This window comes from Rattus norvegicus, chromosome 19 (assembly GCF_036323735.1).
Source record: "Rattus norvegicus strain BN/NHsdMcwi chromosome 19, GRCr8, whole genome shotgun sequence".
NCBI lineage: Eukaryota > Metazoa > Chordata > Mammalia > Rodentia > Muridae > Rattus > Rattus norvegicus.
Genome location: NC_086037.1, coordinates 9,921,839 through 9,948,615, shown reverse-complemented (window position 1 = coordinate 9,948,615; position 26,777 = coordinate 9,921,839). Strand labels below are relative to the sequence as shown.

At 53.7% G+C, this 26,777-nt stretch overlaps 2 protein-coding genes across 26 annotated transcripts in view; one reads left to right on the top strand and one right to left on the bottom strand.

Moving 5' to 3' along the window:
* Nucleotides 1–1,865: 1,865 nt before the first annotated feature.
* Nucleotides 1,866–21,367, top strand: Katnb1 (katanin regulatory subunit B1). Of its 9 annotated transcripts, none has more exons than XM_063277855.1 (20): nt 1,866–2,034; nt 3,278–3,574; nt 7,606–7,736; nt 10,506–10,623; nt 15,832–15,932; nt 16,217–16,258; nt 16,770–16,853; nt 17,017–17,132; nt 17,460–17,531; nt 17,701–17,851; nt 17,956–18,146; nt 18,259–18,389; nt 18,673–18,723; nt 19,459–19,526; nt 19,637–19,753; nt 19,846–19,995; nt 20,220–20,296; nt 20,370–20,444; nt 20,579–20,695; nt 20,955–21,367. In XM_063277855.1, exons 2-20 carry the CDS (start codon nt 3,535–3,537, stop codon nt 21,085–21,087), a joined length of 1,965 nt encoding a protein of 654 aa, XP_063133925.1. In that variant the 5' UTR covers nt 1,866–2,034; nt 3,278–3,534; the 3' UTR covers nt 21,088–21,367. The 9 variants fall into 9 exon arrangements, with proteins under 9 accessions (XP_063133925.1, XP_017456690.1, XP_017456687.1 ...); XM_017601201.3 differs by having other exon boundaries at nt 20,358–20,444; XM_017601198.3 differs by having other exon boundaries at nt 19,634–19,753; nt 20,358–20,444.
* An 843-nt stretch (nt 21,368–22,210) lies between these two features.
* The window catches only part of Kifc3 (kinesin family member C3), a 95,247-nt gene continuing 90,680 nt past the window's right edge, over nt 22,211–26,777 (bottom strand). For 8 of the 17 annotated variants that reach the window (XM_039097698.1, XM_017601265.2, XM_039097699.1 and 5 more), the window contains 8 exons: nt 26,293–26,423; nt 25,807–25,930; nt 25,058–25,187; nt 24,737–24,966; nt 24,372–24,506; nt 23,785–23,893; nt 23,576–23,710; nt 22,211–22,851 (listed from right to left, as the gene is read on the bottom strand). In XM_039097698.1, coding sequence (XP_038953626.1) covers nt 22,826–22,851; nt 23,576–23,710; nt 23,785–23,893; nt 24,372–24,506; nt 24,737–24,966; nt 25,058–25,187; nt 25,807–25,930; nt 26,293–26,423 — 1,020 coding nt within the window. In that variant the 3' untranslated portion in view covers nt 22,211–22,825. 17 annotated transcript variants of the gene reach the window in all.

Sequence of the window (26,777 nt, the reverse complement as noted above, 5' to 3'; positions counted from 1 at the left end):
TCTCTGTCAGTCCAAGGCCAGCCTAGTCTCCAAAGTGAGATCCTGATACAGAGAGAGGAGAGAGGGGTGGTGGGAGAGATCTGAGGAACAGAAATAGGATGATCTTGGAAGAGACAAGTATACCAAGAACGCAGAATCTTGGCCCCTCCACATGTGGGGTGTGTGTGTGTATATACAAGTCCCATTCTTTGCCTTATTCTCTAGTCAGTCTCTCACTGACAACCAACAATCCCTAGCAATCCTCCTTTCTGCTCCCTACAGCACTGCTTACAGGCATACATGCAACCATGCCCAGATTTTTACATGAGTGGTAGGGATTTGAACTCAGGTCTTCATTCTTACACTGCAGTCACTCTTAGCCACTGAGCCATGCCATTTCTCTTGTTCCTAGGATGTTTTTATTTCCAGTGCTAGGGATTGAACCTCCTGCATACTAGTCAAGGCTCCCTATCCTGAGCTACATTCCCAGTCTTGTCCCAACTTAGAAGTTATTAAGTGTTTCAGGGATGATGAGTCATTTTAATATAGTCTGCATGTTAGAGGGTTATTTTAGGAGTGGTGACATTGATTATGTGACTAAGAGTCCTTAAAGAACTTCATGCTCAGTGTTGTCATAATTGAAGTGTCTTGGGATCTAAAATGTTCAAATGATTGTAGAAACAAAGTAGATATGGCAAAATATCAAAATGAAGAATTTGACTTTTTTTTTTTTTTTTTTTTTTTTTTTTTTTTTTTAGTTAAAAAGTTGAGGGAACAGCAAACCACAAAGTTTTGATCAAATATTATTCTCCGAATCCAGGTCCCTTAATAATTACCAATATCTATTCAGTGTCAACTTCCCAGAAGGCTGGTGGATGTCTTTTGTTCCTATAGAGGTTTTGCATTTAATAAGGACTTTGCACGCCTTGAATTTAACAACAAAGATTCAAGTCTTGGGTCCGTTCTTCCAGATGTTTGGTCTTTTCACCACAGCATCTGTTTCCTCTCTATAAATGGGAAATCCCTTCCTTTCAGAGCTGTGTGGAGCAGAACTCCATATGTAGCAGCCCCGACCAGAGGCAAGTGAGTGTATGACAGACCCTGGTATGAGGTTATTTCTGCAATAGGTTGGGACCATTCCTCAGTGAACATGTCCCCGATTCATGGTAGGTTATGTAGCTTCTCCACGATCCCAACTTGCCTAACGTGTCACAGCCTTTCTCCGGTTCCCTAGTTTTATAATTTCGGCACGCAAGCAGGCACAAGCCTACTCATCACATTGTGATCTTAGGGACCCACTCCTGGGCTCGACATCGACTCCACATGGAATCAAGCTCTGTTTCCCTCGAGGTTAGTGAACTCAAGGAAATGTGCGGATCCGAATAAAAGCCAAGTGCTAGAGCTTCGGCAGCACGTACTAAAATTGGAACCGAATAAAAGCCACGCCTCACACCGTGCGGGCAACATTCACAGGCTGAGGGCGGGGTCCCGGCGGCCCTGTTCCAATATGGAAGATCTGCAACTTCATACTGCTCTAGAAGTACCCTTCCCATTGGTTAATTCAGAGTTGGTTCTCCAATAATACTGACGTTTATTGGTCCAGCCAGAGCTGTTGCTGATGTGATTGGTGCAGCCGACATCGGGTTTAGCTCGCGGATTTTTTAAACATAACCGGGTTCCAGGAAATGAAGGAAAAGGACGGAAAAATCCCAGCCAGACTGGGGGCGGGACTAAGAACGCAAAAGCCCGTATTGGTTCTTCTGGGACCTAAGGGAGGTCCGTAAGCACTTCTTTCTCGTGATTAGTCTGAGTCGGGGAAAGGAGGCGGGTAGTTACGTAAATCGGCAGAAGCGCTTGCTTCCATTGGTCAATTCCAAAGGAAGGCGGGGCGTTCGTGGCGGCTGATTGGTGTATGAAGTGAAGTGGGAGGGACTCTAGACCGGAGGTTTTGTTGTGAGGGTCGGTTGTCAAGCAGCGACCAATCAGGGCAAAGGATGGAGGCAAGTGGGGGTCGCGCCTGGAGGGAAGCCTTGGCCTCTAGAGCTACAGCTTCAGGTAGAGTGGCCCTCGGGGTCTTGGAGGCAAAGGGAAGATGGCCCTAGTCTTCGCCGAGCCTGGAGGGGACAGTCCCGTCACCGGAAGAAGGCTCTCGGCCAGGGCAGGCTGGAGCCAGTGCCTCTCAAGACAGAGGGGCGGAGGGTCAAGCGAAGCTGAGGGACCCGTGGCAGATTTGGGATGAGCGAGCAGGACGGGTGTGTGGAGGCCGGGGAGAGAAAGCTGGTGGGCCGGAAGCAGAGCTGAGGGTATGCGGAGGACTGTATTGAGTTGGGGCTCAAGAAACAGGAGAGCGAATGAATGGGGGACTCTGGTAGCAGCGAGAAAAGAGAAGTAAAGAGGGTCTGGCGAAGCATGACCGACTAAGGGAGCTCAAGATGTGCCAGAATGGAAGCATAGGCAACAGGAGAAAGAGAATCCAGGGAGAGGGCGCCTGGGCAAGAGATGAAGGGCCGTGGCTGTGGGAAGGCTCCATCCATGCTGTGGCCTTTTAGAATTGAGGAGTCATCCCGACTCACACCTAGACTGTAGACTCAATTCCTAGCTATGCCCTTGAGAGTTGCAGGGAGTGGGCGTGGCTGGAGATGAAGGAAGCAAAGAAGATTGGACTCTCAGAATCCTCTCAAAAGCCACCCCCCCCCCCGTGTGTGTGTGTGTGTTTGTCTGTCTGTCTGACTGTCTGCCAGTCTCTCTATTCATCACTGTGTATCTCTCTGCCTTTTGGATGGGCCCCTAAACATAGCCTCAGATTCCAGTGCCCCATCCAGTGCTCATGAGGTGCAAATCTAAGTGGACTGCAGATATGTGGTCCTCTCTGCCCCATTGTAGGTGCTGGCACTTAAGACACCCAGCATCCCAGAGGCACTGCTGTAGGCCTCTGAGAAGTCAGCCCCCTACACCTCTCTGCCTCTCCATCCCGTCCACCGTCTGTCTGTCTGTCTGTCTGTCTGTCTGTCTGTCTTTCTTCCTTTCTTCCTTCTCCTTGAAACAGGAACTGATGGAGATTTGCCTACCTCTAGCTGGCCTCTTGAGTGCTGACGTTAAAGACGTGGGTCACCAGGCCCAGCTACTTAGGGAAGGTCTTTGGGCTCTAAGTCACAGGTTTTTCCCAGACACGGTGCACACTGCAGCTCCAGGCCCTGGAGGCTTTGGTGGGTCTGTGTCAAGTGGCCTTGATGACCAAGGGACTCGCAGCTCACCTCAAGCAGTTTCTAACGCACCATCACCTCTGCTTGCATTCTAGCCCAGTGTTGAGCCGAGATGGCCCAAGCCTGACATTCCATGATCTGGGATCCTGACCTATGTGTACAGGCTGCTGCTTGCTAGCGGATGATCTAAACCACCAGGCAGACCTGGGCCAGGAGAGGAGGACTCTCTGCCTGGATGTGTGGGAACTCCCTGCCAACTTGATTGTCGGATCTGGGGGGGATCCACCCCCACCCCCACAGAGAAAGCACAATCTGTTTTGCGGGTGGGGTCTCAGGTGTCACCCCCTGAAGCATGGCCACCCCTGTGGTCACCAAGACTGCCTGGAAGTTACGTGAGTACTTTCCACTTTTCACCTATCACACTGTCGTCTTGTGAGCCGCCCATTGCTGAGTGGTCCCGGCTTTCAGCTCTGTCTCCTCTCCCCTGGCACAAGAGAGACGCACAGTCCTTGTTTTAAGGCAGACAGTTGTAAATCACACTGGGCAGGTGACTAAACAATCCTTCGGTAGAACAGAATCATCACACCTGTGCTCGGTACTGGCCCTGAGAGTCAGGTGAGGTCTGTCTAGTAAAGTCCTTTGTAAAGGCTTTCCATGGGCTGATGGGAAGGCCGAGGGCATTCCAGGAATCCCAGACCAGTTCCAAGTTCCTTTTCCTCCATTAGATGACAGTATCTTGGGATGGGGGTGGAGGGAAGGTCGCACAAACATGCTGGCAGGGCTCTGGAGTGAAATCAGGCAAAAATAGTTCAGAAGTCTTCGTCTAAATTATTTTCTTAGATTCTTTTCCTTTTCCTTTTTTTGAGCTGGGACGTCCCTATAGCTTTGGCTGGCTTGGACATGTCCTTCTGCCTCCCGTGTGCTGAGATTAAAGGACTGTGCCACCGTGCCAGGCTCTCTCGTATTCCGAAAAGTTATCGAAGACTCCAAAAGATTTCCATTTATGAGTCATACTTACCGTGTGTTCTCTTAGAAGACAGTACGGAGACATACGTGCACTCAAACCTGACAGGAGTGATGACGGCCACAGGTGGCCTGTCTTCCCAAAGACTCCCCTGGCGCAAATGAAAACACCCAAGGCCAATCCCATCCTAGCATTTAAGATAATAGCTCTGGCGCAAGGCCCTGGGTTCGGTCCCCAGCTCCGAAAAAAAGAACCAAAAAAAAAGATAATAGCTCTGGAGGACCCGCGTCTCCTCCGCCTCTCTCTCCAGCTGCTTGTCCTAGGCTTGGTGTGCCGTGCCTTCCACTCTGCTGGCAACTGTCCCTGGGCTGTTCTCAGGAGCAGATAAGGAGACTTTGGGCAAAGCTTTGTTGGGGACTCGGGTTTTCCAACTGCGAGGTCGGGATCATTTTCATGTTGTTCCCCGAAGCTGTAGGGTTCTGGGGAGGACCGTGTTAATGGCGACTTTAGGCAGAGTAGCTTTGTATTTACTGGAATTATGCATCCAACTCTTTAATGGCTTACTCTACCTGAAAGTGGAACCACGTGCTAGGGGGCAGGTGAGGGCCAAAATACCCAAGGTCACTGCATAGTGGGAGCTCAGCCTTGGGAGAGGAACAGGCAGGAATCAGAACCACAGCCATCTCTTTCCACTCCTGCTCTAATTCTGAGCGTGCCTTGAATCAGTTGATTACTGATGAGGGTAGAGGGGGCATGAGCAGCAAGTGCAAAGGCCCAAAACAGGAAGCTTCGTGCACTGGGAAGACTTACGGGAGACCACGGAGCCATCACACATCAGCAAGGAGAATGGGTTACCATGTAAACCTAGTGAGTTCTGCAGGGGCGCACGCCCACAAGACCCTTGTTATTAAAGACACCAAGCGTCAAAGTATTTGAGCAGCAGGCAGTGATATGATCAGGTATGCTGGGATCTGAGAGTTTCTTGAGCACAAAGGTTTTTGGGTATATAGGCTGGGGCTCTGGGGCTTCAGGGTGTGATGAGGATCAGAAGGCTCCTTACCCAGTGTGGGGTTGCTGAACCCCTGTCCCTTGTATCTGCCCCCTAGGATGTAAGTCCTTAGCACCTGTGGGCAGACAGAGTGATCCTCAGTTTTGGCTGAGTCGTGCCTGGCTATACTGCTGGGACTTGGGGGGTGCTGGTGGCTTCTGCTGGAGGGAGCAGCAGCCGTCATCTGGCCTGCAGGACACAGTGATGAATTTGATTTGTTTGCATAAAAATCCAGTAGCAGAGCATGGGCCATTGCCGCTTGGTGGTCTCTAAGCCAAACCAGAGAGGAAGACTCCTGTGAGGCATCCCTTTTGCTGGTCCCTGTGCTGTGTCTTCCTGTCCTTACAGGCTCCCATCAGCCCCTGCTTAAAGGGGAGTCATCCAAGCCTCATCCCCTGCCTGTCCCAGGCCCTGCCCAGGGTCCTTCTGATCCCCTGGAGCCTGAGGACAGGAAGCTCTCCTTCCACAGCCTCCCAGTGCCAGGCCTAGAGCTGATGCTTAGAAGTCCCTTCTGTTAGACTTTCATGGCTGTCTCTAAAGGTGGTCCCAAGGCTTGTTGACCTTTCTCTCTTTGCCTGGGGAGGGTGAGAACCCCAGCAGATGCCCGGGGCTCTCTGACGAATTCAGGGTGTGGCTGCAGAGAGCTCAGGAGCAGCTGCATTGCTCTCCTGCTGGGTTGGACGGATATGTAAGAGCTTATGGCTCAAGCTTGTGGGCAGCTGTCCCCAAGTATGCAGAGGACAAGACTGTAGTTGAGCTGAGAATTAGAGAGAGACCCTACTCCATTGGGTTCAGGTGGCAGGTCCTCCAGTACCTAAATTGGAAATGTCTGGGCTTGCAAGGAACTCTCACCCTGGTTGGGCCAGCTGTGCCCTGCCAGGCCCTTCAGGGAGGTGTCATTTCACAAATTAACTGTCTGGCTTTCCTGGCCTTGTTTTCCAATCTCAGTATGGCCTGCGGTTCACACAGAGCTACCCAGGCTGGGTAGAGGAGGGGATGGGAGGAGAGGGGACCCTTTACTAACAGCCATGGCGTTCCTTTTCCATGCCACTCAAGCCAGTTTCCAGCTCCTTTCGGGCACCTGCATATTGGGGTTCCCCTTACCCTCTCCTTTCTACTTGTTCCCAGAGGAGGCTGGAGACCCGGGACTGGCTGGAGGCCTAGTCTGCCTGCTGATTCTCTGCTGACTTGGTTCTTTCTGGAGCACTGATAAGGCCTCAAGTTCCCGCCTGTGTTCCCTACTTTGGCCCTCCCACCGTGGTCAGGCCTGGGGCTCAGGTGGACGGTCCACAGGCCTTATCTCCTATCTACAGGGTCAGCTTTTCCCCACCCAGCTCCTGCTGCCTCCTGCTATTATCTGTTTGGAACTACTCCCTGCCTTCCTGGGACCCTAATGGCCACCCTGTCCCTGTGGCCCCTCTTCTATCTGCATCTCAGCCCATTCCCAATGACCTGGCCCTGGGCCATCCTGTCTCCAGACAAGGACCCTCTCATAGACAGGATCCATGGCGTGTCCAAGGTCATGCAGCCAGTAGATTAACCCCTGATTAAGGATTCTGAATTGGTACCTAGGAACAACCGTCTAGACAGAGGTTGAGTTCTTCTCAAGGTGTCCCAGGTGGCTCTGCCTCTGGCGGCAGCTGAGCGGTCGAGAGACCCTCGGGTGATGCATGGTCTATTTTTTTTAAAACATTATTTTTAATGTTTTTTTATCACAAAAAAATATTATGAGTGTATCTGGATATTAGTGCTTAAGACAAGGTAGATAAAAATTGGAAGCCAGTTTTTAAAAAGTGAACTTCGTCTTCCCACAGTATCTGTGGTGATTGGTTCTAGGACGGCTCCACACAGATACAGTGATGTGCACGCGTGCACAGCAACCTGCTATGGCTGCCTTGACTCATCGCTGTTTCCTGTGATACTTAGCATAGTGCGATGTCGTTTGAATATTTCTTATATCGTAACGTTTATGGATGAGCAACGAGGAAAAGTCTATGTGTACTGATAAGGGCAGATGCCTGTTTCCCCATGTTTCCCCACAAGGTCTTGCATGTGGCCCAGTCGGCCCAGATCTCATGATCCTTCGGCCTTAGCCTCCCACATGCTGAGTTTACAAATGTGTACCCCGTGCTCAGCATAATGGATGTGCCTGTCCAAGCATCCCCATCAACAGTTGGTTGAATATGAATGTATGGAGGGTGTGCTGTGCCTCGGGAACTCGAGAAAGCGACCTAGCAGGGCAGGCTGAGGTGGTGAGACAGTCACCTCAGCCTCTGGCTCACACTTTGCCTTGCTGCTCCTGAAACTAGTGGGGGTTGTCTGGGCGTCCTGCTCAGAACTGGTGGCTGAGCATTCTCCATATGGCCTGTCAAAGTCCCCTGACCACTTTTCCTCCCTCCTGTCCTATGTAGAAGAGATCGTCGCCCATGCCAGCAATGTGTCCTCCTTGGTGCTGGGCAAGGCCTCGGGGCGGCTATTGGCCACTGGTGGGGATGACTGTCGAGTCAACCTGTGGTCCATAAACAAGCCTAACTGTATCATGGTAAGTGATGACGCACCCCACCCGGGGCGGGGGAGGGGCGAGCACCCTCTACAGGCACTGCTGATCCCAGCACACATTAGTGCTACCCCAGTTGTCTGCTCAGTAAGGCCCAGGATAGCCCAGGACAGCTCTCAGGAAGCGGGATGATACAGTAGTCATGGGAAGGTTTAAATGAGCCCCACTCTCCAAGTGCCAGATGTGTGGGTCTACTTTTTTGTCTAAAGAAAGGATCAGAGGGGACTCTGTTGGAGGCCATTGTTTAAGCAGTTTTATTGGTCACACACCATATACAGGCTGCTTTCCAAGGCAGGCCAGCACAAGCAGGAGGGAAAACCAGTCATTTTCAGGCAGTTCTATTGGCCAGAGATGACCAGGTTTTAGTCTGCACCTTTCTAAATAATGGAGTAGAAGCATACACATGTGTACACACATGGGTCTGGGAATACTACCTTCCTCTAGTGTGACCTGGTTCTTCAGAAGGACAGTGTCATGAGGATTTTCCTATGCCAACAAATAATGACTTAGAGTGTGCTTTTACATGGCCGCTTTGGTATCCACCGCTGAGATGAGCTGCAATTAGCTTAGCCACACCCTGTCATCAGCAGGGCTGCTGGCTCCAGCTCTTAGCTTCTGCTAAACCACACTATGTCAGACATTTTCATTTGGCCAAACCTTTGAGCAGGCCCAGAGGATGCAGTTCTGAGAAGCTGTCCCGGCAGCTCCAGGAGTCACTTCATACTTTCACCTGCAGCATGGGAGCATGGCTGTTTCGAGAGATCGAAACATCCGAAGCAATTGTCATGCTTTTGACTTTTGACCAAGTAAACAAACAAACAAACCACAAACCGGGGGAGTTGGTAGCTGTTAGGGAAAGCTTGGTTATTTCAGAGATTTTTGTGAGACTGAGTGAAACCGAGATCACAGCCAGTATGTCCGGTTTTTCTAAGAGGAGAATCATTTAGTTGTTCATTTGTTTGTTTTTGTTTTTATTGTTATTCTTTTTTTATTTTTGTGGTGTGTGTGGTGTGTGTGTGTGTGTGTGGTGTGTGTGTGTGTGTGTGTGTGTGTGTGTGTGTGTGTGTGTGTGTATGGTGTGTTTGTATGTTTTGCCTGCATGTATGTCTGTGCACCATGTGCATGCAGTGCCCATAGAAGCTAGAAGGGGGCACTGGATCTCCTGGAACTGGAGTTACAGATGATTGGTAGCTGTCATGTTGGTGGTGGGCATTGACTCCAGGGCCTCTGGAGGAACAGCCAGTGCCCTTAACCACTGAGACATTTCCTGAGCCCCTGTTTTTGTTTTGTTTGTGGGAATCAAGTGTTTTCATTCCTCATAAAATGCAAAAGCAGTATCCATCAATTGAAAAGTAATCAGCACAGGCTAGATGGGTGGTTCAGTGGTAGAGAGCTTGCCTATATATTTTTCTAGAAAATAAAACAGAAGTTCACCAAAAGATCAAAAGGTCACTGCTGAAGTACTTCTCCCTTCAGTGACTTCTGTGTCCTCTCTGGACATAATTAAGCCGCCTCCTGTGTTCTGGAATTTAGTCCGTGGAAAAGAGGATACATTCATTTCCCCATGTACTCCACTGTAGCCCTGTGGAGCTCAGTCCTTTTCGTGTTTGAAGGGTTACTATGGAGGACATTTACATGGACTCCAGTTTCTTGCCATGAATAACCTTGGGTTTGTGCTGGTAGAGAATAAGGTCCCTGAAGAATTGTGGTGCTGTTGTATTTTTGAGGCGGGGTCGTACTGTGTAGCCCAGGCTGGCCTTGAGCTTGGAGAGTCTCCGCCTCGGAGACCAGGGATGATCCTTACTGCTGAGATCTCAGATGTGTTCCGACACCCAGCCTTGGATTGTGGGTTTGAGGAGAGCGTGCTGCCTTCCCTGTGGGGTTGCTTTTGCCCAGTTGTGACTCTGGAGTGGACTCATGCAGACCTTCCACTATAAGCTGCTGCTGCAACTGCAGGCTCAGGCACGGGTGCTGAGGACCACCCCCATGCCCCATCGCCTTAGTAAACACTGGTGAGATGGCCACAGTGCTTTGAGGAGTTGACATTGAGCAGAGGGTGACAGGCACCTTGGACTTGGGTTCCAGTCTTCTCTTCCAAAGCTGAAGATGACAGCACCTCCCACTTCCTGGCCCAGCTCTCTTTGCTCCGTGTGCTCTAGACACGCAGGAACCTACTAGTTCTCCAGCAGACCCTCCCAGGGCCCCGGGAGTGCGAAGCAGGCACTCCCAGGGAGCCAGGCACCCACAGGCAGGCAGTGGAGATGCATTCCTAGCTTGCTGCGGCCTCTCTGATCAGAGCAGACAGATGGGGATAGCCTGGATGGGCTCATTCAAACTCCGGGGTAAAAGTTCAACATCTCTTCATGTTGATCCCCTGCTCCTGTCTAGTGGCCCAGAGTCATTTCTATAGGCGACATCCATGCCAGGAGCACTATAGAAAGGATAAGGTTCCTGGGGTTTGGGTTGAGTTTGGCTCCTTTTTTTCTTCTAGTCTCAGTATATAGTCCAGACTGGCCTGGAACTCATCCTCCTGCCTCTGTCTCCCAAATGCTAGAGTCTCTGGTGTTTGAAGGGCTGCTTCATCCATTGTGCTGGTGAGCCACGATGGTCAGCTGAGTTAGGGTATAGGTGGGGCCCCAGAGAACAGCTCACCACATGTTATTTCTTACAGAAGCCATTCTCAGGGACCTAAGTCTGGAGCAGTGGCGGGGGGCTCCCCTGCAGTTCACTGGAGCTGCCACCCTCTCTCTGCAGAGTCTGACAGGTCACACGTCCCCCGTGGAGAGTGTCCGCCTCAACACCCCTGAGGAGCTCATCGTAGCTGGTTCCCAGTCGGGCTCCATCCGCGTCTGGGACCTGGAAGCTGCTAAAAGTAGGCCTTTCTCCTTACTGTCCTGTGTGTGGGTCCCACCAGCTTGGGCATTGGGCGCCAGCTCCAGGAGATCTGGGTGCTTTGTCCCTGAGCACTGAGCAGAGTGGGTGGCAGGCCACATTGTCAACCCAGCAGCGGTAGGCACTGCCATCCCCAGCTGGTGACATGAGGAGATGCCCAGGTGACAAACAGTGAGGTGTGTACATATTCACGCTCAGACCCCGCAAGGACAGCAAGTGCTAGGGGGTGGCCTGCAGGACATGTGAATAAGTTGACTGCCATGTGGGGAGAGCCAGAAAATACGGTGAGCCTCCCACCCTGGGTGGGTGTCGGGTGCTGATCTGTTTGCTTCTCTTCCCTTTGTCTTCATTTAGTTTTTCACCTTAACCAGGACTAACACGTGTTCTGGAAGTTTATTGTATCATGAACTTTGATAGCAGGCATTAGGTTGATGAAGCCTTCGCCCTAATCCTTCCTTTCTGTCGTGCCCACAGCACCACCATCGCTTTCCTAAGCCCACAGCATTGCACTTTCTTTCCCCTTTAGAACAACCAAACAAAACCAGGCTGGCCCTCACAGCAGTGCCTGCCCAGAGCTCAGCACTCAGGCCAGAGAATTGCTGTGGAGTAGACGCCCAGCCTAGCCTATGGTGTAAGACGCCTCACTTCAACCAAACAAATAGGAAATCCTCAAAAAAACCTGTACCCTCCTGCAGTTCTCAGCAGCCATCCTAGGCTGGAGCCCGTTGTCCACATTTATCTTCCTGTCTTTGCAGACCATTTACATGGTCGGTATTTGTGCTGTAAGAACCCCAAGTGTTTGGGTTCTAAGTTGGTTTTCCTGGGGTGAACAACTGCTCCTTTTCCCGCATACGTTTTCAGAATCCCGGTCCATATCACAAGCACGCTCTTAGAGGAGCCGACTTCCGGCCCCTCCTCTAGTCCAGCTCTGTCCTCCTCGGGCCCAGTGAGTGCTTGGGAGGCCTGAGGTTGCAAACTAGCCATCACCCATGGCCTCCTCACCTCTGTCTTAGCTGTCCTGTGGTTTGCAGTTCTTCCCTGGTCTCCTCTTCTCCAGATGGAGGGAGCTTGGTGTGGTATCACACACGCCTAGAGTCTGAGCTCTCAGGAGGCAGAGGCAGAGGCAGGAAGACGGCAAGCTCAAGTTTGTCCTGTGCCAGTGTAGAGGCAAGTGCCTAGCTTAGTGGTAGGGCCCTTGTTTGGCATATGGGAGGCCCTGGTCTGGTCTCTGGCACTGAGGGTGAATGGCAGGCACAGCGTTAGAGACCCTCCATGACTGAAGGCCACTCTGTAGAGTTCAAGTGTAGAGTTCTATTGGAAATAGTTACTATTGGGATTTCGAAGGTGCCACTGAACTGCTTTTGGGTTCCAGAGTTGCTGGTGGAGTCCGGTGCTGTTTTTCCTGCCTTAACATGGGCCCTGCTTCTGCCTTCCCTCTTCCTCCTTCAGTTTGTAAGATGCCACTTAGGCCTCACTGCTACAAGCCCTTCTTCTGTGGGTGTGTTCTCACATCTGAGCTTGGACCTCGAAACTCACATCCTGGGTTGTGGCCACACAGAGTCTCAGTCCCAGCCCCAGCAGCCCCACAGATTTGTCAGAGGAGTCTGGAACTTGATGTGAAGTCCCACCCTACCCCTGCACTGTAGTACTGACCGCAACTCAGCATGGCCTTCCAAACATAGCTCTGCCGACCTTGGGAGAGCTGAGTGGAGTCGCTTTGCTTGCTTCTGGAGCCCCTTGCTGCATCTCAGAGGCCCCAGCCTCCTCTGTCCAGTGAGAGGCAAAGTCTGAAAGGTGCTCTGCCCAGACTCTGCCAGAGCAGTAGCACTGGCGTGTGTGCCCGGCAGTGAGCGTGAGCTCAGGAATGGTGGTTTTGTGTTGTGAGCTCCAGGGAAGATGGCATCCTTAGTCCTCTGGAGTGACTGCATGTTGATGATGTAGTGAGTACCCTCATGACAAACGGCTGTGCGCTGTGTCTTAGCAGATGTTCTTTGCCCAGGCCACATCAGGCCTCAGCGAATTTTGTGCTTATCACTGGACATGAGAGGCAGGGAGGACCACACCACGATGGCAGGCTCTGTCTCCAGCGAATATCACTACTCTTCATGCTTTGCCAAAGGGAAAAGCTACAAAGCCACAGCCCACCCAGGCTTCCTCAGCCACTGTGCTCCTGGGAGAGGAGAGTGATGCTTTTGTATAGCAAGGTGGGAATGAATTATGGTTAGCAGGCTCCCCGTTCTGATAGATGGGCAGACAGACCATCAGGGCACAGGGCTTAGTGAGAACCCTGAGGCTATTGGTGGCAGAACTCCTGCCCCCACCCCCAAACCATGCTCTCTGCTGTCCATTTACGACCTCAGTGAACAATCCTCAAGCTTGTCCTCAGAAGGGAGAGCTAAGATCTCACAGCCACTGCCATCCCACTGGCCAAAGAGATGAGAATCCAGAGAAGCTTCAGGTACACAGGGGTTTCTGACAGAGCCACAATTAACCGTGGAGGATGTGGGAGGAGGCTGAACAACCACTCCCCTTGGAGGCCTTGGTGGTCCCCACATGTGCAGACAGTTCCAAGTCTCTTCCACTCAGCAGTCCCTAGAGCCTGTGACCAAGGCTAGGCATCCCCTGGGAAAGGCAAGTAAGGGCAGAAGTCAGGGCAGAAGAATGTGGTCCTGCCAGCTTTCCATGGTACAACTGGGAGGTAAGGGCGCAGTCCTGCTGATCCCACAGGAAGGCACCCACACCTCAGGCAGCTGGCCAGTGTTGAGTGGGCCCCACCAGCCTCTGGTATCTTGAGTTTCCCTTGCTGTGGCAGCAAGACAAGAGTTGGCTAGGGCAGCATGTTAGCCAGGCTTCCTGAACTTGGAGCAATGCAAGACAGCTAAGGAGCAGGAAAAGTCAGAGGCTCAGTGTGGGGCGTAGTTGAGTTGGACATCTACCACAGATGAGTCACCATGGCAGAATCCTTAGGCATGAGAAGGAGGCATTGTCCCAGCTGCAGTGCCCACCAGAGGGCAAGCGTGGAGCTAAGACAGTAGACCTGGGCCCCAGCTGATGGCTGGCATGGGCACTGTTCCCTTTGTGCTATTCCTGCCTGGGCAGCTCGGCTCCAGTTCACTGCTGAGGCCCAGAGCTCCAGAGGTAGCACTTGACCTCTGCTGGCCATCCTCAGGCGTCATCCACCCACCTCTAGCCTTGTCAGTGGGACTCTGACAGAGTCAGCCAAAGCTGAACAGCAGAACTGCTCAGTGGATGTGCAGTGATGGAGGCACCCGATGGCCATAGTTCTGAGTGGTGCATCTTCTCAGACCAGAAGATGGGGAGAACTCGTGCTCTGAGGTAGGGGAAGGATGAAGGTCAGAGGACAGACTGGAGGAGGTGAAGGCAGGCCTACGGAGGAAAACTGGACTGGAGGAGGTGAAGGCAGGCCTATGGAGGAACTGGACTGGAGGAGGTGAAGGCAGGCCTATGGAGGAACTGGACTGGAGGAGGTGAAGGCAGGCCTATGGAGGAAAACTGGACCGGAGGAGGTGAAGGCAGGCCTATGGAGGAAAACTGGACTGGAGGAGGTGAAGGCAGGCCTATGGAGGAAAACTGGACTGGAGGAGGTGAAGGCAGGCCTATGGAGGAAAACTGGACTGGAGGAGGTGAAGGCAGGCCTATGGAGGAAAACTGGACCGGAGGAGGTGAAGGCAGGCCTATGGAGGAAAACTGGACTGGAGGAGGTGAAGGCAGGCCTATGGAGGAAAACTGGACTGGAGGAGGTGAAGGCAGGCCTATGGAGGAAAACTGGACTGGAGGAGGTGAAGGCAGGCCTATGGAGGAAAACTGGACTGGAGGAGGTGAAGGCAGGCCTATGGAGGAACTGGACTGGAGGAGGTGAAGGCAGGCCTATGGAGGAACTGGACTGGAGGAGGTGAAGGCAGGCCTATGGAGGAACTGGACTGGAGGAGGTGAAGGCAGGCCTATGGAGGAACTGGACTGGAGGAGGTGAAGGCAGGCCTATGGAGGAACTGGACTGGAGGAGGTGAAGGCAGGCCTATGGAGGAACTGGACTGGAGGAGGTGAAGGCAGGCCTATGGAGGAACTGGACTGGAGGAGGTGAAGGCAGGCCTACGGAGGAAAACTGGACTGGAGGAGGTGAAGGCAGGCCTACGGAGGAACTGGACTGGAGGAGGTGAAGGCAGGCCTACGGAGGAACTGGACTGGGACCTGCAGTCCCACTTTGAGTGTTGGGTAGTTGGTGTTTATTTTCTCATTGTTCAGTTTTCATTGTAAACCAACTGAAGGTCAGAGAACGTAAGTGATAGCCTAGAGTCACACAGCAATTAGGCAGAGCCAGAACAGGGAACAGATCTCGTTTTGTCAGGCCGCGGAGCTCATCCCAGTGTAGATGGGTGGGTTCTGCAGTAGTTACTCAGGTCATCTGTGCTTGGATCTTTACGTACCTGTGGAGTTCACTCCCTTTTAAACCTTGGTATAACCTAGGGATTGCTGGACTCGATAGCCCTCGGCCTACCACTCACGGGCTGGTAGGCTTTATCTGGGCAGTGGAAACATAAAACTTTCAAAAAGCAAGACAGGAGATAGACTTGAACACTGCCTGGAATATTCTGAGACAAGTTTGCCACCCGGCCTGCCAGACCTTAATGGATTAGATGTGGCACCAGGACAGCAGTAGATGACTAGTCTGTCCTCCATTCTCACTTGATTTAGGGCCATCGTCAAGGTCACTTGTATAGGTGCACCCCACTGGGCATTGTGAGTCCCAGCCATGCCCTCCTCTTGCCCATGGCTGCATTCGGCCGATGCTGTGCCTGGTGTTCCTGGATTCGTTAGCCAAGCAGCTTCCCCAATGGCAGCCTCTCTCTGCTCTCTCCTTGGTACTGTCCTGGGGGTTATTCACCCAGTATGGTAACTCCATGGCCATGTGACCTGGCCATTGTGACTACTGTTGCCCAGAGGCCATGGTACATATAGGCTATAGGGAATGCTGTGTGGTTTTTTGGGGGACGTGAGTAGTGACAAAAATGACTGTAGAACTCTCAGGGTGGCAGGGCTCTGGTTGATCTCCCGTTTTCACATCAGCATCCCAGTTTCTGTGCCAAAGAGTGCACACATATGGACTTAGCTGCCTTCTGCTGGCAGCCAACACTTAACACAGCACGTCTGCTTTATCTTGCTTCATTAGTTCTTCGAACACTCATGGGCCACAAAGCCAACATCTGCAGCCTGGATTTCCACCCCTATGGCGAATTTGTGGCCTCAGGTTCCCAGGACACAAACATCAAGGTGAGACACTCTGCTGCTCATCTCCCAATATTATCAAGTATAAGGGACAAGGTAACATCCTCACCATCCTTGGGACAGAGGACCTGTGGACTCAGGCCAGACACTTCAACTTGGGATCCCAGCTTGGGCAAACCTCCAACCTCTCTCTTTGGGGCTCAGTGACCTAGAGGTATTCAGAGTCCTCTCTGCCCAGAGCTGTACTGTACCCTCTGGTCTAGCTTCCAGTTACATAACTTTTTGTGGTTCACCTTTCCTACCCCCACCTCTGCTTCTCTCCCCTACAGCTTTGGGACATCAGGAGAAAAGGCTGTGTCTTCCGATATAGGGTAAGCATGGCCTGTGTTGGTTACCTGTGACCCCACACAGAGCTTGGGTCCACACTACAGTGGGGCTGGGGGGCTGCACTCCATTGTAGGTGACTCAGAGCAGACCTGAGTAGGAGGAAGTGCCGTGGGTGGTGTACTGGACCCCCAGCTTTCCCCAGTTCCTAGAGCCACATATAAACCACTCCATGCTTTGCTCAGGCAGTCAGAGGGCTGGTGTCCCGGGGCTGGGCTTCCTTCTTAGGTATGTGCAGTACTGCAGCTAACAGAATCTTTCCTAAGAGCTTTGGAAGAGACCATAAAGTGCCTTTAACATGTAACAAGCTGCATTTTTGTGTTTTCCTGGAGGCCTGGGAGAACACATAGAAAGTACATAAAGAAGTGTTCCTTGTGTCTCCTGGTATGACCATCCACCCTCTCTCTGTGGCTGGTCCCTAGGAAGGCCTTGTATTTGGGGGCAGGCAGCAGGGATGGGGAGGTATGAGATCCAGGCCCCTCTTTTCACTTTCCTCAGGGGCACAGCCAGGCTGTGCGGTGTCTCCGGTTCAGCCCTGATGGGAAGTGGCTGGCATCAGCAGCAGATGACCACACAGTGAAGGTAACTCCTGATGTGCACATGTAGGCTGTGCCCGGGTATCCTGATCACACACACAGGCTGGCTGTCCTGCTGACTGCGTTATGTGCCCCCACACTTGTTGAGAGTAGCGGGGGCTCAGGCCCCTCTCAGGCAGCTGGGTCTTACTCTTGCCGCCCTGGTCTAGCTTTGGGATCTGACGGCTGGCAAGATGATGTCCGAGTTCCCTGGTCATACAGGGCCTGTCAACGTGGTGGAGTTTCACCCCAATGAATATCTCCTTGCTTCTGGCAGCTCCGACAGGTGAGGAGATACCCTTTCATATGCCTGAAGGCCTACGTAGACTAAACTTAAGCCAGGATTGGTTCTTGGCCCCATCCCTCCCTGGCTAGTGTCCTGCTCCTGTGCTGACCTGTTAGGATCACACTCCCTAGTGGGGCACAGTGCAGGGGAGACCCCTGGCAATTGAGGCTAGCTAGCTCTGGGGCATAGCCTAGGTCCTCTTCCCCCTCCCCTCTGCATGCACAGGGCCATCCCTGCCCCAGACATCACTCCTAGTGCCCCTGCAGGGAGAGCCCTCGAGAGGCCCCGGATAACATGAGGGACTGGCTTCCTGTGGCCTCTTTGCAGGACAATCCGCTTCTGGGACCTGGAGAAGTTCCAGGTGGTGAGCTGCATTGAAGGGGAGCCGGGGCCTGTGAGGTAGGCAGAGCACTTGGGCCCTCTGTCCCTTAGTCAAGTAGTGGGATGTTGGTACGGGTGTTCTTTCCTGCCTCTGCTCCCGCTTCTCTGGCCTGGGCTCACCTGCTTTCTTGGTGTGGGGTACCAGCTAGGTGCCCTAGGACTGACAGCCATCTCTCAACTGGCCTAGGAGTGTTCTCTTCAACCCTGATGGCTGCTGCCTGTATAGCGGCTGCCAGGACTCGCTGCGTGTCTACGGCTGGGAGCCTGAGCGCTGCTTTGATGTGGTCCTTGTCAACTGGGGCAAGGTGGCTGACCTGGCCATCTGCAATGACCAGCTGGTGAGGGCTAACTCACCCACCACCTACCCTCCCCCTCATGCTCCCACCAAAAGAGCCTCCCAGGGTCTGGGCCCACTCCATACCAACTCTACCATGTCCTGCAGATAGGTGTGGCTTTCTCCCAGAGTAATGTCTCCTCTTATGTGGTGGACCTGACAAGAGTCACCAGGACAGGAACTGTGACCCAGGACCCTGTGCAAGCTAGCCAGCCTCAGACACAACAGACCCCTAACCCTGGTGTCTCCCTTCGCCGCATCTACGAGCGGCCCAGCACAACCTGCAGCAAGCCTCAGAGGTGGGTGCTGATGGCCCCGGCAGGATGTGTGTCCCAAGAAGGCTCCTGAACACTCGGCCCTTGGCCTCACTGAGGATCCTGGCCTCTCTCTGTTTGGCTCTGCACCTGCTAGGGTAAAGCACAACTCAGAGAGTGAGCGGCGCAGCCCCAGCAGTGAAGATGACAAGGATGAGCGTGAGTCGCGGGCCGAGATCCAGAATGCGGAGGACTACAATGAGATCTTCCAGCCCAAGAACAGCATCAGTGAGGCCATACCCTCTCCCACCTCTGGCATCTTGCTGTGGCTATATGCCCTAAGCCTTACCTGCTCTCCACATTCTTGCACCAGGCTGATTTCTAAAAGCGGGAACCCAGCTTCACTCACTGGTGGCTCCTGCCCACCCTCTGACCTGCTTTGAGCAGAGTCTATAGGTGCATATGGGTTCACTTTCTAGCCATGCATCTGTCTTGAGACCTCGGCCACATACAGAGCCTATTCCCAGAATGCTTATGGGAACCCTAGTATCAGCCCCCTTTGCCTTGGCAGGTCGGACACCGCCCCGGAGAAGTGAGCCCTTCCCAGCGCCCCCAGAAGATGGTGAGTTGGGCAGTGCTGGCCTCTAAGGACCAGGTCTTGACTCTCCTGGCCTAACCCCTGGCCTACCCAACTAGACCTTGTCCCTATACCTACCTAAAAGTGCCTATCGTGTGCCTGACCCTAGGGTCGACCCTGGAGGTAGTGTAAGCAAGGCAGGCAGGTGCTTCTTTGTAGTTCATGCCAGAATGTTTAGAGAAAAACATGCCCCTGGGGTGTATGCTGCTGAGGACTAGTCTACTGCAGACACGGGGTGATCAGGGCTCTGGGAGGCTTAGGGGCTGGTGAGCAGAGGGAGAGAAGAGCTGGGGTGGGGAGGGGTCAGAGGACCATCAGGACCCACACCTGGAGCAAGAGCCAGGGAGCCAAGTTTGAGGCTGAAGGGACAACCCAGTGTCTTTGGGATGGCAAAGGTCTATCCTCAAAGCATCCCTAGGGGACCCAGTGCCTCCTCCTTATCTTCATGAGACTGAGAATCTCTCCCTGTTTCCTGCTTACTGCACTCCTGATGGCAGGATTGTTGGAAGCTACTGGGTCCCATCCACACACATCCAAGAACAGCTCTTGCCTCAGCTTTCTAGGGCCCTCCTAACCTCCTGCTGGGCTCCCAGCTCCCCTCTGCCCATCTGCTGGCACCTGCTTCTCAGTCACAGATGTCATGAAGTCCCATTCTGTCCTCTGACCTCCTCCCACCAGGTCCCTCTAGGCTGGCATTGAGTCTTTCTTTTTTATTCGTAGACATAGCCACAGCAAAGGAGGCCTCGAAACCCAGCCCAGCCATGGATGTGCAGTTGCCGGTGCCAAGTGTAAGTCTGAGCAGAGGCATCCTATGGGTCTGAGCCAGGGTTGGGATCTTCCTGTCGGGAGCTGAGGGATGCCCAGCTGGTGCTAGCTCAGCCTCTGCTCCCTGCAGCAGGAGGTCCCAGCACGACCATCAGTCATGACTTCCACTCCTGCACCCAAGGGTGAGCCTGTCATCATCCCTGCCACGCGGAATGAGCCCATTGGCCTAAAGGCCTCGGACTTCTTGCCCGTGAGTGGGACCTGCCCAAGAGTGTGGTTGAGGGCTGAAAGGATGAGTGTGCTCTCTGCTCCTGTGCCAGCATCTGGGTACCATCCCCATAGGCCGTGAAGGTCCCCCAGCAGGCAGAGCTGGTAGATGAGGATGCCATGTCACAGATCCGCAAAGGCCACGACACTATGTGCGTGGTGCTCACCAGCCGCCACAAGAACCTGGACACTGTGCGAGCTGTGTGGACCACAGGAGATATCAAGGTGAGCGTGGCTCCTTAGCACCCGTTGCTTGGGCTTGAGGCTGAACAGAAGCCACACAGTGGGGCTCTGGGGTAGGGCAGCCTTGTGTTATAGCAGTCAGCTTCCATCAGATGTCACTGAGGTCAGGCTGCACCTTGCCCTCCTTGTTGGCACAATCTATTTACATGCCTCCAACCCTACTCACTCCCATCCCATCCTACCCTCTTAATGGAGCTTGTCTTCAGACATCGGTGGACTCTGCAGTGGCCATCAATGACCTGTCTGTGGTCGTGGACCTTCTGAATATTGTCAACCAGAAAGCGTAAGTAGCCTCGAGGAAGAGGAATGGGGTTGTCAGGGCTGGCTGATGGCATCATACTCAGCTGTCTCTCTAGCTCCCTGTGGAAGCTGGACCTGTGCACCACTGTGCTGCCCCAAATTGAGAAACTTCTGCAGAGCAAGTATGAGAGGTAGGGAGCCCCTCCAAACCCTGGAGCCATCAGAGTGGAAATGAGCATGTGTGTGTATGCCCCATCTGTAGAGGACCCCTCCTCTCTCTCTCTCTCTGACCATCTGTGTATGACTATTCATCTTGCTCTTGAAGCTATGTCCAGACTGGGTGTACCTCCCTCAAGCTGATCCTGCAGCGGTTCCTACCCCTCATCACTGACATTTTGGCAGCCCCGCCCTCTGTGGGTGTGGACATCAGCCGAGAGGAGAGGTAAGGGTCTGATGTAGCTCCTAGCCTCTGTGGGTGGCTGTGCCCACACAGCCTACAGACAGCAGCCTACAGTGCTCAGGATGCAGCGAGGACGGCAGAGCACAGGCTTTCATGTCCCTGCACACTGCTGTGGCTTGGGGGACATTTTTGTGCTCTGGGGAGGGACTAGAGTGGTTCCGGGAGCAAAGCCCCAGACCTGGCAGGCATCATGGCCAGGTGGGGTGGCCTCTATCCTAAGGTGCTACCTTTTGGCCTACAGGCTGCATAAGTGTCGACTCTGCTTCAAGCAGCTCAAGAGCATCAGTGGCCTCGTCAAGAGCAGGTCGGGTTTGAGCGGCCGCCATGGCAGTGCCTTCCGTGAGCTGCACCTACTCATGGCCAGTTTGGACTGAGGAGCTCATGGTGGGAGCACCAGCAGCCCTCACTGGTTTGGCCTCACACTCTAGTTTGCTGTATGCTCGTGGCCTGTGAGCCTCAGCCTGGCCTCCACTCTTGCCCCGATGGCCATTCTGGAGGCATGGTTGCCAGCCTGCTGACCACCTTCTCAGATGTGGACTCAGTTCCTCTCCGCAGTCTTGTACCGCCCCTGCTTCTCAGGGCAACGCCAGCCTTGGAGCTGCTGCTGTAAATTATCAGGCAGATTTATTAAATTTATAACTGTTCCTGACTTCATATGAGAGGGATATCCATTGGCTCTCCCAGAAACACTGTGGCCTGCCCAGAAGTCTCTGGAAGCTGAGACTGTCCTACTCCAAACGCCAGTGCAGCCCCCAGCTGTGGCCAGCAGGGGACAGCAGAGTACTGGGCACAAAGCAAAGGGCTGCCTGGTCAGCTTCCCCTGGAGAAGTGGAAGTGGAACAGGTGAGGCCATAGATGTCTTAGCCACTCTCAGTTGTCCTTGGGTCTAGCTACCACTAGGTTAGCTAGCTAAGAGCCTGTTCTCACCCTCTCTCTGACCTCTGGATGCCGTGAGAGACTAGACCACAATGGTTGCATGACCTTGGAAGACTCTAGAATGGTTTTCACAGCCCACGGGAAACTACTTCTGTACTTGCTGGCCTCCCTGAGTCTGCCCTCCAGAACAGCTTGTTGATGCAGCCAGCAAGGAGGCCAGGAGCCCTTGGCAGTGTTCTCCAGGCACAAACACGCACGTAGGGACTGGGGTCAGTACTAGTGAGTTCTGTAGACTGGGAGGAAGCAGCGGTGGAGCTGGCAAACCTGGCAGGTGTTTGAAGCCTTTGTTTTCCTTGTGACATGAAGTGATACCACGACAGGAAGGGGTTGTGGGGGGGGAGGTGGGGGACACACTGTCTTCAGTATGGTCAGCCCGCAGTGGGGGGGGGGGGACACACTGTCTTCTGTATGGTCAGCCCGCAGTGGGGTGGGGGGGGACACACTGTCTTCTGTATGGTCAGCCCGCAGTGGGGGTGGGGGGGGCACACTGTCTTCTGTATGGTCAGCCCACAGTGGGGTGTGCAGTGGCTAGAGGGACTCCAGTACCAATGACTCAGATTATGCTTGTGTAAAAAGACGTTCATTTTAATAAGTAAAAATGGCTAAGCTTCCAAAAGTTCTTAAATAGGATTTAGGGAGAGGAACATGTTGAGAATCAGTGGGCAGGGAGTGCCTGGTGTCAGGCAGATGAGCCGAACCCAGCCCTTCCACACTGGCCTCTGCCAGCCATAAATATAGCCCAGACCCCTAACAGGGTAAGGACTTTTATGTACACCTAGGAACATTATATACATGCCCTAAAAGGGCTCCCCTCCTCAGGAGGGTAGCTAGAGATGCTCTTGCTCTCCCCAACCGGTTCCTCAAGCCTCCCTCCACTAGTAAGAACACCTCAGCCCAAGGGCCAGGTGGGGGAGAGGGCCCACCCTCCCTGCAAGGGCTACATTCCCACGCCCTTGGCCTACCACCAGGCAGAGTGCCATCCCTGCCCTTCCAGAGAAGCCCCATGCTTGGGTGCCCAGAGCCACACAGAGACTCGCTTCCTTCTGAACATGTTTCTTATCTCTGAGGAAGAGCAGGACGGGAGAGCCTCCATCTCCTGGATTCATGGTGGGTGTTACAGCAGGTAGCCAGGCCAGAGGGCCCACCCAGGTCCAGGCCTGGCATCGAGGCACATCTTCACACAGGCACTGGCCTCAACTTCCCTGAAAAAGTAGAAAAGGAGTGCTCAGCCTCTTGTCTCAGGAGGCAGCCCATAGCAGATGCAGAGCAGGGGGCCAGCGAAGCACAGCGGGCAGGCAGCGGAAGACAAGGCTGGCCAATATGCTAAGCCCTGACAGAGCCCTGCAACCAACAGCGGGCAGCCCCAGGCCGCTGACCCCCACTTACCTGGAGACTGCAGCCCCAGCTGTCAGGCTGAAATCAAAGTGATAGCCGTCTCACTTGGGGAGGGGTGCTTGGCCCAGCTGCCACCGCCCACTTTGGACCCAGTGAGGGGCCAGGCCCCCAAGTGAGGAGGCAGGAATCTCAGGTCACAGCCCTGTGGTGAGGCCCCCTTTTCTATTGGGGTTGTCTGGGCTGCTTTGTGGGTAGAATCAGGTATCACCAAGGCGAGGGCCCCTATATACACAGTGTGGGCCTCAAGTCAGTAGCACATGGTAGGAGCTTCTAGGGCCAAGTCCTTTGTCACCCTTTCCAGGGATTAGTAAAACAGTTCTGCTTTCCGACTCCTGCCGGGGCAGGCAAGGGAAGGAGACTAAACTCCCATATGCTCAGCAAGCAGCTTCCCTTTGTAGGGTGCAGTCTCACTCTATAATGTTCACTGGCCTGAAATTCACTGTGTAAACCATGCTCGCCCAGAACTCGCCCCTTCTGCCTCTGCCTTCCAAATGCTAGGGGCACACGGCACAAACTATCGTGCCCAACTACCTCTTTTCTCAGACTGTTTGGAGACTGTATCGACCAGGCTGTCCTCAGACTTGAATCCTCTTGTGTCAGTCTCCCGAGTAGTTGAGATTATAGGTTGAAGCCGCCAGGCCTGGCTCAAGGCTGTTTCCTCCCTTTCTAAGACAGCATATCCTTAGCTAGGAAAGGATGGCCTGGCCCCTCCCATCCAGTCTGCTCCTAGACAGGCTTACCTGACGGCTGCAGTTTCCTTCGGATGGATCCCGGGCGGCTACTGGTCCCAGAGCCAGGGGCAGAGTGGGCTCGTGCTGTAGGCTGTGGTGTCTGGCAAGCTGGCTCCCACTGTGAGCAGAGATGGCAGTGGGGGTGGAAGCTGAGGCTGCCCTGGCTCACTGTCTCTCGACACTGCGCTTCCCTTCTTCCCTGACAGTGCTTGCTCATCTACAGAGGGACTAATAACACTACACCTCGAGAAGTCACAGGGCAGGAGTTAAAGATTATCTACAACTTAACGTGCATCTACCATGGGCAACTGCTGGCCCCTGAGACAAAGGTGGCCAAAGGGGTCACGAGTAGTGCCATACAGCCTTAATCTCAGCCGTCAGATCTACTGGGTTTGAGGCTAGCCTGGTCTCCAAAGCAAGTTCCAGGCCACTCAGTGCTACCTAGTGAGACCCTGTCTCAAGAAAACAAAAGCACCACTGAGCTCTAGTCTCACCCACCTTCGGGTAGCTTCCCTTCTCACTACACCAGCCTGCCTGCCCCTTCCCTTACTCAGTACCAGCCTCCCCTCCCCTTCCTCCCCTCTCCCATGCAGTACCTCTAGATGCTCCTGGCTTGACCAGGAACCTAGCTCTGTACGGCGGGACCCAGGGCCCAGCTCCACAGAGCGAACCCTCTCAGCAAACTTGAGGGAGTACAGAGTCTCACTGGTGTTTTTCTCCACTGGGGACACCTAGGGGACAGAGAGCTCAGGTCCAACCCTTGGCAACTGGCTGCCCCCTTGGGCTACAGGGGGTAGCAAGCAGCATGGTCCCCGAGGGTGCTTGTGGTCAGGGGAGACCACTGTGGGCAGTGAAAATGGGCAGGGACCTGTGTACTACATGAGGGTGTTGGGGAGGTCTATGTGGGGATTGGGGAAGGCAAACGGCCTGGGGAAGCCCTTCCTGAACCCCAAGCCCTCACCTGTACCACCATGAGGGTCTTGCTGTCACCACTGAGTGAGTCCTGCAGCAGGTAGGTGAGTTTGGAATTACGGAAGGGCACATGGCCCTGTCGAGAACGCAGGGCAGCGATGACGTCCCCCAGGGCAGACAGTGACCTGTTGATGTGCTGTGCCTCTCGCAGGCGGTTGCCTTCAGCCCCCGACTTCCCTACACGCTCGGAGCCAGCCAGGTCCACCAGGTTCAGCTTCCCTGCAGGCAGGGCAAAGGGGCAGGTCAGCACTGCCCCAAGGATACCAATGCCTGGAGGGGTTGACCAGAATGCCCACCGTGTGTCTCTCACCCGTGGTGCGGAGGCCTGTGCTGCAGTCCACGCCTCTCACCGTCACAATGAGCAGAGCATGGGAGCGTGAGCTGTGTTCATTCAGGTTGGTGAACTCGGTGGTGCGGTTGTTGTAGCCAAACTCAAACACCTGGGGGCAAAGACAGTGGGGCTCCCTTGGGAAGGGCAATGCCACCCTTGTGTTTGATCTGGACACTCAAGTCTTTTTGAGGTTTTTTTTTTGTTGTTATTGCTTGGTTTTAGGCAGAGGCAAGGTCATACTGTATACACCAAGCTGCCCTCCAGCTAGCTCAGAGCTCTGCCTGCTTTTGCCTCTCAGACACTGGGATAAAGGGCTGTAGGGCATCACTTCTTGCTTGCTATATTTAATTTTTTGTTTTGTTTTGAGATCAAGTCTCACTCTGTAGCCTTGTCTGGCCTGGAACGTCTAGGTAGAGCGGATGGATCTCACAGACCCACCTGTGTCTGCTTGTGTGCTGACACTAAAGCTGTGCACCCAGCCCTGTTTTTGAGACAGGGTCTTGCTAGGCAGTCAAACTGGTTTCAGATTTACAACCCTCCTGACTCAGCTTTACTCAGCCTTACAGGGTGCTCCTAAGTCTGCCTTTCCTCTCAGATGAGGAAACAAGGCTTGGACTTACCCAAGCTGCATAGTTGGGTGGTGGCAAAGGCCACCCTGGAGCCCAGTTGTGTCCACTGGAGCAGCTAGGGGTGGGCAGGGCCTCCCGTACTCCCCCAGGACTCCTTACCTTGTTGATATCATCCACGCTCTGCACCTGGAACTCAGTCAGCCCTGGCACATACAGCTGGCCGCTGCCATCTGGACACAGTCGGATCTCCAACTTCTCCTGAGGCTCTTTCCCCAGCAGGTCCCTGGAGCAGCAAGGGAGACATTACTTCTCCCCTCCTGCTCTGACCCAGTCCCTAGCCTGGGATCTGCCCATGCACCAATCTTGGACCACAGGGCTGCTGACCTCTTCTCTCCATCCACCTCCCCTGCACTCAGAAAAGAGGAAACGGACTTCCACAGAAGTCTGAGGACTGTGCAGCCTAACTGGACGGGGGGCCCCATCCCTACCAAGTACAGTGCAGCACACAACAGGGAAAGGAGTCCCAGGTAAGGAAAGAGGACTTACCTCCTAAATTTGGGCAGATCTTCCTAGCCTCATCTAGAACTTAGACTTGGAGACCAGAAAGCCCCCTACCAGCACTGCAGAGCTCTGGCCCAGGCCCACCTGAGGACTTCGTTGTAGATCTCAGCTGCACTGACGGTGATGTTGTACTGCCAGTCGGACGCCTTCTCCTGCACCTCTGAGAAGAGCAGTTGCAGGGCCCGCTGATTAATGCCTGGGTTCTCGGGGGTGCCCTGTTGGCAAAAGTAAAGGCCAAGTGGCCCCACAGATGCTCACACATGTTACCCTATGCCCTCAGGTACATACACCCCTACAGGCGAGCCTCTTCTGCTGTCTGTCCTCAGATTACCCTCTGCTAGGTATAAGCACGTTTCCCTACCTTGAAGGTAGCATTTCCCTGCCAGGAAGTTAGTGAGCATGAAAGGGGTGAAGAGCCTGACAGACTATCCCTGCGGAGCACCAGGGTTATGATCTACTGGGCCTCCTGGAAGGGGCAGCTGAAATGAACAGAGCCACCCACTGCCCACTGGGAGGCTCCCAGTCAGGGAGCCAGGCTCTCTGGGTGAAATGCTTGAGGCTGGATGAAA